General features: G+C 42.6%; 1 protein-coding gene across 2 annotated transcripts in view; it reads left to right on the forward strand.

Moving 5' to 3' along the window:
* CHCHD3 (coiled-coil-helix-coiled-coil-helix domain containing 3) overlaps positions 1-12,652 on the forward strand; it is a 260,404-nt gene that overhangs the window by 86,030 nt on the left and 161,722 nt on the right. For both annotated transcript variants that reach the window (XM_034764274.1, XM_034764282.1), the window contains exon 4: positions 214-358. In XM_034764274.1, coding sequence (XP_034620165.1) covers positions 214-358 — 145 coding nt within the window. The remainder of the gene's footprint in view (positions 1-213; positions 359-12,652) is intronic.

Consider the following 12,652-nt stretch of genomic DNA (forward strand, 5'->3'; position numbering starts at 1 on the left):
TGAATGCCAGAAGGTTTATATTTTGGATTGTCTCAAAATTGCAATATATAAATCTCTGGCATTGATATTGGATATGCAGTGAGCTCTAAAAGCCACTCAGTTTAACATTGTCATAACTACTGTACACTTTTGATGATAATAATGTGTTTGTCCGTTCAAGCTATTTGACAATATATTTCCATTCTAAATTCTTTCACCCTTTTTTTCATGTAGATTGAAACAAGATCAAAAGTATGTACGTGATGAAATTGGCAAAGTTCTGGAGCGGGAGCGGGCTGCTTCAAATGAGCATTTGACTAGAGCCATTCTTAGAGAGAGAGCTGCGACAGAAGAGGAACGCCTGAAGACACAGCATTTTGTAAGTGCAATAAGTTTTTTATGTAAATTTGAAGGTTTAAAAACAAATGTCAATGTCCTAACATTTTTATGCTTTTGGCAAACTCTTTTGTAAAACGTAGGAAGTAGAATGTTTCTATCCTCCAGTAGTGCTTTTCCTCTTTAGCAAATACGGTTATTATCAGAAAATTTCTTCTCTTTGCCCTGTTAATATCACAGCTGCTTTAAAACCATCACGTCCTTTTTTAATGTCACAAGGATGTCACTTTTTGGGAGAAAACTTTTATGTGGGGAGAGCATTCAAATAACTAAGATGCTAGCCTGATTCATTTTCAGTATTTAAGTGTTCAGAGATCTGGTTAGATTATGTGATATTAAATTACTGAATACTTTGTCACAAACATATATATGTAAATGTGTATTAATAAGGGTAAATGAACAGTGTTGTTGGTTAAAAATTGACTGATTTAAAGAATTTTCCAAAGACATAGATGCCGACTCCGTGGGTGCTCCGGGGCTGGAGCACACATGGGAAAAAAATAGTGGGTGCTCCGCACCCACTGGCAGCTCTCCCCATCAGCTCCTCCCCCCCCCTCCAGTGCCTCCTGCCTGATGGTGGCCCCACCAATGAGCTCCTCCCTCTCCCTCCCAGTTCCTCCTGCCTGCCACGATAAGCTGCTTTGTGGCGTGCAGGAGGCGCTGGTGGGGAGGGGGAGGAGCAAGGGCAGGGCGCGCTGGGGGAGTGGGTGGGGGGAAGGGGTGGAGTGGGGGAAGTGCCTGTGGCAGAGTGGGGGTCAAGCAACCCCAGGAAACTCGGAAAGACGGCACCTCTGTCCTAAGATAGTTTTTCTTTTTTCCCCTCCAACTTATAATGGAGACCAAAATAGCATGTTTATATAGGTGTGTGTGATTTTTTTTTTTTATGGTTATGCTCCAAACTTCAATACCAGCTTATTGAAAAAGTCTGTATTGAAGAACCGTATTTCATCAGAACTGATATATAAAACCTCTCTGATGACATCCAAGTTGTAAAATATAGCAGGCTGTTTTTCTCTGAAAATTGACACCTTAGATTGCTGTCCATTTCAAATGTATGGCGGATTTGTAGCTTCCCACATCAATCACTGCAGTTGCTTTTGTAGTTCTCAGGAAGAAGTCCCCATGATAATTCTTTGAGGCTTGAAAGCACCATTTTGCTGCTTAAAAAAAAAAAAATTGAGTATAAGCAATGAACAAATGGGTGTTTGCCAGCTGGAAAAATCTAAGGCTCTATCTTGCAAACAGTTATGCATTTGGTTAACTTCACTCATATGAGCATTCCCATTGAAATCAAAGGGACAGCTCATGTGAGTAGAAATAAGTACATGCATAATCTTCAAAAATAACCCTGGACACTTTCCCTTTCTGAGAACTATAAAAAAGATGGTCAGCACATGTTTGAGAACCTTAAAGTGCAGCTAAAATACACACATTCATGTTCAACCCATGTAACATGCATTGCCAGTTGGAGTAGATTGTCTGCAACCTTGCATAAACCAAGAGATTTTTGTTATCCTAGATGAACAAAGCTTTGGAGGCTTTGAACAAAGTTTTGTATGGGCTTAACCGGCTTTTTGTTTTTCTTAACTTATTTGGTTCTGTAATTCATTTATTCATCCTGTTGAGAGAGAGACATCACCCTTCCGACCTGCAAAAAACAAACAAAACCTGATACCTGCATGTGGAAAAAGGCCTATTTTCTCTGAACATTCTGAACACTGAGGCTTTTTCTTATTACAAATTTAAAAAACAGGTTATTTTGCAGAAATGTCACTTTTCATTCTTAGGTTTCACTTAGCCTAGAATGCATCAGCCACATCTGCCTAGTGAAACAATCAAGAACTCATTGTTGATTAATTTTGTATTTACTGGCTGGAGGGCGAGGATTTGTTTCAAGCTGAGATGTAGCTGCAGAGGAAGATGCATGCATCATTTGTTAGGGAGGGAGGGAATGGAATAATGCAATCTTTTTTCATGTGGACCTTCATTCAGAAAATCTCACTGCCTTATGGTGGTGCGGGCACCATTGCCTGGAATTTGGGATGGTCCTATGGTGTGTACAACACATGTCTTGCATGTAGAGGCAGCCTATCCAATTGGCTGTGGCACAGATTTTGTGCTTGGGAACAGAAGTCAACTCTCTGAATTCTCTGCCAGTGGCTTGCTGTGTGATTTGGGCAAGTCAGGTAACTTCTCTGCACCTTAATTTTTCAATCTGTAAATTTTTGAATCATGTTGAGAGACCTTTGCGTGAAAAGTGCTATGTTAGTGCTAAATTGTTATTGTTACTATTGTAATTCATTCATTTACCAAAATACTGTCAGGTGTCAACTTTGCCATTTTTCAAACTTTATTAAGAAACAAAGCAGCTATTGATCTGTTCTAGTTCCCTGATAATCTAATTAATCTATATAATATAACATAACAGTTAATCTAAATAAATGTAAACTGTCTAAATGTGTGGCTATGGGCAACCTGCTGTGTTCTCAGGTACCAAGTAATACTCACTGTCCTTTAAATTTTTTTAAAGGCCATTACTCTCTTTGCTGCTGGTCAGTTTACTCTGTTGGCTCCGTCTCTCACACCTCATATTTAAATGTTGGTATTACCATTCATCCAAATTAAATTATAATCTCTTTGCTGCAGACACATAAATATGGCCCCTGCCTTAAAGTCACATGAAAACCTCTGACACTATACATGTAGTTTAACACTTCTTTTTATCTTTTCTTTACCTTGATCTGGAGTGTAAGAGCCATGGGAGAAGTCTTTTCATATTATTATTTGTAAATCATTGCACATGCCTATGGTGTTATAAAAAATGAATGTCCATTACTGATCCTTAATTGTTTTAATAGTTTAAAGAAAAATGTTATCGTTATGATAGAGGAAATCAAGTTCTTTCCCCAGCATTTTCAACCATTTTTGTTGAAACCCCTTCTCATAAGATTACTGACATCTTTTCCTCACAGATTGAGAGAATACCTAGGGGGTTCATCTGTACCCCAAATATAGTTTCAAAAGTTCATTGTCTTACTCCTAACAGGATAATTCCTGCAGTTTTTGTTTTTCCCTCTAGTTCCCGCCCAATATATTAGCATTTTACTCAGATTGTAAATGGGCGTTCGTTGTGACCGATACAATACTCAATTTGCATATGACCAAGCAGGGTGAGATAAGCACTTGTCCGCCCCTACCCAGCCAGGAGTATGTGGATTTCCTTTTGGTGACCTGTCTTAACTCACAGAGCAAGAGATGATAATTTTGTGTGTGTGTGTATATATAACTCTTCACATATTTTTTATACAAACATCTCACAATGATTATGATGATCAGTGTGACATAGGCTTTCATTAGAGACCTTTGCGACATTGTTTTGGTGAATCCAAGGAATCCTTGTATCTCTCTATACTCCTTGCCATCTGATGGTTGGCATTGAAGAGGTCCTTGTATCACAATGTTAAATAATGTATCCATTTTTAAATGATAATACTTCTGCTGTTTATACTTCCACAGAAAAGGGATTTCTGAGTGCTGTGTCTGTAATTTTTGGCCAGTTAACCTCTCTCTTCCGTTGTTTTAATATTCTGTATTGTGGTAGCACCCAAAGGCCCCCCCCCCGGTCCCCAGTGATAGGGGTCAATTGTGCTAGGTACTATACAAGCACATGGGAAAACATTAAACCCTGCCTTGAAGAGCTTATGATCTAATTAATACAAGATGCAACAGATGACTACAGCAAACAATTGGAGAGAAGGGAGGAAGAGGAAGATGGTAATAAATCCATGGCGATGTAGTCTCATGTGGTTACTCAGACTTGCTTTGTGGACAGTTGGAGAACTTTTTAAAAAATTATCCTTTGCAAATCCCCTATTTAAACCTGTGCTCTAACATTAACATTAATGCCACCCTCCAGCATTGCTAACTTTGTTCTTAAAATGTCTTCCTCCAACATCCAGGACCTTACCTCTCCTCTTCCCCAAATTCCCCTCTGCTTTGGGACTTTTTTCCCCTTGGTGGGGGCAGAAGGGTGTGAAGGGGGCAGGGCAGGGAAGAGAAGTCTCCTTTTGTTTCCTCGGATGTTCTTGGGGCTAGAAGAGTGTTTTGACCCCAGTGGCTGGTTCTAAGTGCAAATACGAAACGAGATTATAACATCAGAATATGTTTCTATGGGCACAACATTCTGAAGAATCAGAGCAGGCTGTGCAGCGGGGACAGAAGGACTGTGATGAAATTTGGCAGCATGTGACCTCCAGAAGAAGAAAGAGGAGCGTCCATGTACCAGCAATGCAGATACAGGTGAGCAACGGTTTTCATGTTCTCTCCACAGGTACTAATGCGGAGAGTGGACTAGATGATACATCTGAGGGAAGGGAGCAGAAGGAGACTCCACCGATTGGAAGGCATGAGATGCACTATCCTAAGGATGGGGGTTCCACGACCACCACTCCCAAGAGAAGGAGGCAGGTGGTGGTGGTCGGGGACTCTCTCCTCAGAGGGACTGAGTCATCTATCTGTCGTCCTGATCGGGAAAACCAAGAAGTGTGCTGCTTGCCAGGAGCTAGGATTCACTATGTGACAGAGAGACTGCCAAGACTCATCAAGCCCTCGGATCGCTACCCCTTCCTGCTTCTCCACGTGGGCACTAATGATACTGCCAAGAATGACCTTGAGCGGATCACTGCAGACTACATGGCTCTGGGAAGAAGGATAAAGGAATTTGAAGCGCAAGTGGTGTTCTCGTCCATCCTCCCTGTGGAAGGAAAAGGCCCAAGTAGAGACCGTCGAATCGTGGAAGTCAATGAATGGCTACGCAGCTGGTGTCGGGAGAGAAGGCTTTGGATTCTTTGACCATAGGATGGTGTTCCAAGAAGGAGTGCTAGGCAGAGACGGGCTCCACTTAATGAAGAGAGGGAAGAGCATCTTTGCAAGCAGGCTGGCTAACCTAGTGAGGAGGGCTTTAAACTAGGTTCACTGGGGGAAGGAGACCAAAGCCCTGAGGTAAGTGGGGAAGTGGGATGCCGGGAGAAAGCACGAGCAGGAGAGCGCAGGAAGGGAGAAAGCAGGATGATCAGCGAGTTATCTTAAGTGCCTGTACACAAATGCAAGAAGCCTGGGAAACAAGCAGGGAGAACTGGAAGTCCTGGCACAATCATGGAATTAGGATGTGATTGGAATAACAGAGACCTGGAGGGATAAATCACATGACTGGAGTACTGTCATGGATGGAAGAATCCCATGCACTGCTACAGACTAGGGACCGAGTGGCTAGGCAGCAGTTCTGCAGAAAAGGACCTAGGAGGTACAGTGGACGAGAAGCTGGATATGAGTCAACAGTGTGTCCTTGTTGCCAAGAAGACTAACGGCCTTCTGGGCTGTGTAAATAGGGGCATTGCCAGCAGATTGAGGGACTGTCTGGGGGAGGGATAGCTCAGTGGTTTGAGCATTGGCCTGCTAAACCAGGGTTGTGAGTTCAATCCTTGAGGGGGCCATTTAGGGATCTGGGGCAAAAATCTGTCTGGGGATTGGTCCTGCTTTGAGCAGGGAGTTGGACTAGATGACCTCCTGAGGTCCCTTCCAACCCTGCTATTCTATGAGTCTATTCGGCATTGGTGAGGCCTCATCTGGAGTATGGTGTCCAGTTTTGGGCCCCACATTACAAGAAGGATGTGGAAAAATTGGAAAGAGTCCAGCGGAGGGCAACAAAAATGATTAGGGGGCTGGAGCACATGACTTATGAGGGGAGGCTGAGGGAACTGGGATTATTTAGTCTGCAGAAGAGAAGAATGAGGGGGGATTTGATAGCTGCTTTCAACTACTTGAAAGGGGGTTCCAAAGAGGATGGATCTATTCTAGACTGTTCTCAGTGGTACCAGATGACAGAACAGGGAACAATGGTGTTAAGTTGCAGTGGGGGAGGTTTAGATGGATATTAGGAAAAACTTTTTCACTAGGAGGGTGGTGAAGCACTGGAATGGGTTACTTAGTGAGGTGGTGGAATCTCCTTCCTTAAAGGTTTTTAAGGTCAGGTTTGATGAAGCCCTGGCTGGGATGATTTAGTTGGGGATTGGTCCTGCTTTGAGCAGGGGGTTGGACTAGATGACCTCCTGAGGTCTCTTCCAGCCCTGATATTCTATGATTCTATGATCACTGAAATCCTGAGTCTTTAGAAGGCCCTGGTGCTCCTTTGGTTCTGATGTGTTACTACTGAAGTAGTTTTCCCTCAGTACCTTCCCAGTCCATATGACTAGGGTCCTACCAAATTAATGGCTGTGAAATACACATCATGGACTGTGAAATCGGATCTCCCCTGTGAAATCTAGCTATTGGAGGGGCAGAGCAGGGGGCACCCAGCTGGGGGCTCCTACCGTTCCCTGGGCTCCAGCTGCTAGCCCACTGGGCTGGGGAGGAACGGGACTTCCTCTTCCCTTGCACAGCCGCTCTCGCAGGGAGCTCAGACGCACCTCCGGGTATCTCCCCCAGCTGCAGGAAGCTCCCTGGCTACTGCCAGCTCTGAAGGCTCCCAGCAGCATGGGGGAAATCAGATCCACCTCCATCTCCTGGAGTCTTCCCCTGGCTGCAGGGAGCTCCTTGGCTGTTGCCTCTGAAGGCAGCACAGAAGTGAAGGTGGCAATCCTGGGACAACCCCTTTTTGGGTCGGGACCCCTGTGGTTACAACAGCTGTGAAATTTTAGATGTAAGCATCTGAAAACATGAAATTGACCGATTTTAAAACCCTCTGACTGTGAAATTGATCAAAATGGACTGTGAATTTGGTAGGGCCCTACATATGGTTGGCGGAGGCCTTAAATATGTAACCCGTGCTTCCTGGGAGTGGTGCTCTGTTCCCCTCACATTGTGGTTAGGCCAGCTAGAGATTGATGAGCGTGGTCCAGCCTGGGCTAAGAGATGTGTCTTTTAGCTTATACGGAAGAAGGTCATATATTTAGCTTCAGAGGTCCAAAGTTTGATCCCTGCTGCTGACATCCCGGTGTGGGTCGGCGTTACAGATGCATGAGGCAAAGATAACTCTTCTGTGTAGAAGGGCGGGATCTTCTCTTTAGACCTGGGTCCAAACTGTGTCCAACCGGGAAGGTCCTGGCTGGATTGCTCCATGCTGCTCCTCACTAACTGCTTAGCAGCTGCTGCTACTACTTCAGTGAAAGTTTCTCTTGCCCCTCCTCCAACCCATGTGATGACGGGGTGGGCCATCTGTAAAACAAGGACAGTACTTACCCACCTCGCAGGATTTGATTCATCTTGTTCACATTTGAAAAGTGCTGTGCAAGTGCTAAATCTAGTTGCTGTAGATCCCTTTGGCAGTCTCTTCCAAACTCCAGTGATCTGCATTAAAAGCCATTCATACCTAGCCTAAACCTATCTTTCCTTAGTGCAGTATTGCACATGTTCAAAAGTCATGTATCAGGCTCACCAAAAATCATGAGATTATGTAAAAATAATAGATTTGGTATTCTTTTTAATAACCTTCTGCTTTTTGAGCCTTTAGGGTGCATGAGGGTCACATTTTGAAGCTTTCTCCACAGCCACGAGGGCTAGAAACTTACTTTTTCTTTAAGAATGAAGGCTGAAATCATCACATATCCTCTTGACTCCAGGAGCTTGCACTTTAAGTCAAACAGCAATCATGAGGCTCATGACAAAATCGTGAAAGTTGGCCACACTGCTTAGTGTGCAGCTGTGACGCTTAGTAATACCCACATTTAGGATCTGTGTGACCCTTAGTCATACCCACATCTGTACCAATTCAGCTGTGCCGCTATAAGATCTCCTGTGTAGCCACTCTGTGCTGACAGTAGAGAGCTCTCCTGTTGGCATAATTAAACCACCTCCAATGAGAAGCGGTAGCTATGTTGGCAGGAGACACTCTCCCCCTGACACAGCGCTGTCCACACAGACACTTATGTCAGTATAACTTATGTCGGCCAGGGGTGTGTGTTTTCACACCACTGACTGACAAAAGTTTTACAGCTGGAAGTGCTAATGTAGCTTCACTGTGTGAAAATTGTGTTGGGATTGTTTTCACCAATGTGCAAAATAAATTGCCTGTATCAGAATCATATTAAGGAAGTGCCTGTATTAGTCTGAAGGGTCCGCTTACTGTGGTGATAGGTTTGTAAGGATATATAATTAATTCTGTATTATGTGTTTTATGGCTTTTCTCTCTAGAGATCTAAATACTGAACAAAATGAAGGATAAAACGTCCAAATAATAGTTTTCTGCCATACCGTCTTGTTTGTCATTCCCTCATCCGTTCCCCATGGGTGGTGTTCCCGAGGAAAGACTTAATTGTCTATCTTTGATTTTAATCTCAACAAACTTAATATTGGCATTGGTGTTGTTTTTCCTGGCAAGTGCTTTTGTAGCTGAGGTCCTAGTGTAGTGGTTTGGGATGCTCTGAGAATTCTAAATTAGCATTCTTAGTGGCAGACTTCTCATCCTATGAAAACTTTTATTTTTGGAAGCCTGTGTTTTAAAAACTTTTTCTTCATCTCAAAATTGTGTGCAGACCAAATGGGCTTTTTCTTGTTGTGGCGTTTTACATGTGGTAACTTTGCCATAAATAGCTTATTGACATTCCATCACTCGAATCATGAGTGTCAGGGTGAGATAGGGACAGCATGGAGGAAAAAATCTATAGATAACCAAAGTGCATATTTCCATTTCCTTATAATGACCTGGCATTTACCGTTAACATATTTGCTTCACTACCTGGACTGAAATGAGCTGTCATTAAGACCTTACATGTTGGAAAACAGTTTTACTGAGCTGCCAGTGACATTCTAGTCTCATTTCATGTTGAAGAGTAGAGAAATATTGTTCTGTCCATTTGCTTTAACCATAACATTAAAAGTTGATTTTCATTATCATTATGGATCTTCATCCATACTTTTATATATTTTAAAAGTTGCCATTATGTATTGTCCCAATGGTAAAATGGGAGCAAGTTTACTTAATTAAATCTTTGTTTAAATTTTATAAATGTTTTTATGCTAAAAAGTCTCATATTTTTTCTCTTTATTTTAAAAAAATCTATATGGTAAAAAACTTCCTTCTATTAAATGGCAAAAAAAAATATTACTTTTAAGTGAGTGCACTAATCAGTTTATTGGATATTTTTGCCCAGCAAAATCAGATGTGAGATATATAATGCTTCCCTTTTTACTCTGAACACTGAAATCAATAGACCACATACTTCCCTTGATTTACCATCACTGAGATTGGTGGAGTTACATTAGGAATGAATTTGACCCATTTGTCACAAATGAATACGTTTTATTCAAAGAGAATGTCTTCCTCTCGTGTGACTTAACTATTCAGATGTTCTCCCCTTCATCCTTGGGTGATTGCTCTAAGTCACCCTATATACTTTCTGTGCAATGACCTTTTGCTTTAGTGGCCTGTTTTACCTGTCCTCAGTTTGTTAGCTTTACTAAGAGGAGGTTCCCTGTTTTCCATAAAGAGATTATATTCTGACTGTTCTTGCTCTTTCCTAACAGTCCTATACTAACCATATTTTAGAGTAGTGATGTCACTAGAAAATACCCGAGGGAAGATGTACACAGTGAGGTAAGGTGTTGTCTTCGAGAGAACAGAAGTCTGTTTACAAATGAGTATTTATTACATACCTCATTTATCCCATTCATCATTTTAATAGAAAAATGTGTCTTTGTAGATGATTCAGAAATAATTTGAAGTAAGCTACATAGCCCAAAGCAGAATGTGATTACTTATCGTAGACAGGGCGAAGCTATTTTTTTTTTAAATATGATCAGTGACAATAATTTATGATTACTTACAACAGAGTAGAAGTAAAGGTTCTTAGCTGTGTTCAGAGTGGAAAATTAGATAAAGTTTGGAAACAATACGGGGCAATATTAGTTACAGTGGTTTTGTGTTGTCACCCAGCACCCTTGTGATAGCTGTTCTGTTTAGGGTCTCTGTCCAATGGCTTGGTAGGGAACATTCACCATAACTCGGTGTTACTGTTACGTTCACTAAAGTGTCCCATTCCCATTTGTGACCACAGTTTTATTGGTTGTCAGCATATACCATGAAGAGATACTCAGAGCACCTCCAAAAGGAGAGAGGATTTGTCAAAAAAGACACGTTCATTCTTTTTGTGGAAGACATGGTATTCATATGTGCACTATTACTAGTGTAGCATTATTCTCATAACCAAGAATATCTCCTAGTAAGACTATCACAACATGCTGTGTATGGAGTGCACGTTTTGTTTGTTTTTTAAGAAGAGACTGACAGATTGCCTGGGAAAAGTGGGAAGTCTGGAATGAGTGCTGAGGATGTGGTAAATTCCTTTGGCTAGCCACAGGAGGGGATGTGAAGTGTTGAGGGTTTCAGAGGAGAAGGTTCTGCTGTGGGTAATTATCATGGCATGGCTTTCAAATGAGAGAGGGCTGTCATGAAGCTGGAACCATATTACTTGCTGCTTCTAAAAGGAAGCATCTCAAATGTTTTACTATGGAGCACCATTTGGAGGTGGTACTAGTGACTCATTCCCAAACATACTGTACCCTACTGTATATAGTAATAACATTCTCGCTTTTAAAATTGCCAAGCCTTGTGGTTTTAAAAAAATCCTTTCACCTTGGATAATGAAAGATTTTAAGGAAAATAATCAGCTCTCTTAGAGTTTAAGGGCTTTTCACTTAGCAGTGCTCTCAACAAACCGATGAGCATGTATCTCAAGCCATATCCATTTAAAAAACCAAAATACACTAGAAAATTTAGTGGTATCACTTATCTAAGGATACCTTTTCCTCTAGGATTTTCACCCCTAGCTTTTTGCTTATTCAGCATGAAAGCAACAGTTGGAGTACACTGTGGAATCAAAAACGAGAGTCCTGTTTACCTGAAGATCTCTTTTCTTCAGAACTATAGGTGAATATTTTTCCCTTTTATATCATTAACTCCTGCCTCACGTTCAGTCTGTATCCTCATATTACCCCTTCTTTCTTGACAAAATTTTAAAGATCAAAACTCTTCTGTTACTCAGTTGCTAGTACTCTGCAATTGCTACTTGTCTAGAGCCTCATCTTCCATTTTGATTACTGTAACCACCTCCTCATTGGCTTCCATGACACCCACATAACCCCTCTGCAGTGCGTACAAAAATGCAGATACTAGGGTCATGCATTCTTTGTCTCTCTGACCATGTGATCCTTCTCCCTTTGAATCCCTCTTCTGTCTCCCCCTTCTCTACACCATCAAGTTCAAGCTTCAATCTGTCATTGCTAGGGCCCTGCCAAATTCACGGTCCATTTTGGTCAATCACAGTCATAGGGTTTTAAAAATAGTAAATTTTATGATTTCAGCTATTTAAATCTGAAATTTCACAGTGTTATAATTGTAGGGGTCCTGACCCAAAAAAGACTTGGGGGCGTGGGGAGGGTGTCGCAAGGTTATTGTGTGTGTGTGTGGGGGGTTTCGCTATCCTTACTTCTGCACTGCTGCTGGCGGCAGCGCTGCCTTCAGAGCTGGGCGGCCATAGAGCAGCGGCTGCTGGCTGGGAGCCTAGCTCTGAAGGAAGAGCAGCTGCCAGCAGCAGCACAGAAGTAAGGATGACATGACATGGTATGGTATTGCCACCCTTACTTCTGTGCTGCTGCCCACAGAGCTGGGCCCTCGGTAAGCAGCAGCCGCCACTTTCCGGCCACCCAGCTCTGAAGGCAGCAGCGTAGAAGAAAGGGTGGCATGGTATGGTATTGCCACCCTTACGTCTGTGCTGCTGCTTGTGGGGTGCTGCTGTCAGAGCTGGGCGTCCGGCCAACAGCCATTGTTCACCGGCTGCCCAGCTCTGAAGGCAGTGCAGAAGTAAGGGTGGCAATACTGCGACACCCTCCCCCGCAAAAATAACCTTGCAACACTCTCTTCCTCCCTCCCCCTCCCCACCCCCCTCCGCAACTCCCTTTTGAGTCAGGGTCCCCAGTTTGAGAAATGTTGGTTTCCCCTGTGAAATCTGTATAGTATAGGGTAAAAACACAAAAGACTAGATTTCACAGGGGAGACCAGATTTCATGGTCTGTGACACATTTTTCATGGTTGTAAATTTGGCATGGCCCTAGTCATTGCCTTCCACTCTTTACAGAACTCCTCCTCTTCTTTCCTACTTACCCAGACTTGTGTCTTCATATGTTCCCCTGCACTCCATTTGTCTGTTTCATAGAAGATTAGGGTTGGAAGAGACCTCAGGAGGTCATCTAGTCCAATCTCCTGCTCAAAGCAGGACCGATCCCA

This window comes from Trachemys scripta, chromosome 1 (assembly GCF_013100865.1).
Source record: "Trachemys scripta elegans isolate TJP31775 chromosome 1, CAS_Tse_1.0, whole genome shotgun sequence".
Lineage (NCBI taxonomy): Eukaryota > Metazoa > Chordata > Testudines > Emydidae > Trachemys > Trachemys scripta.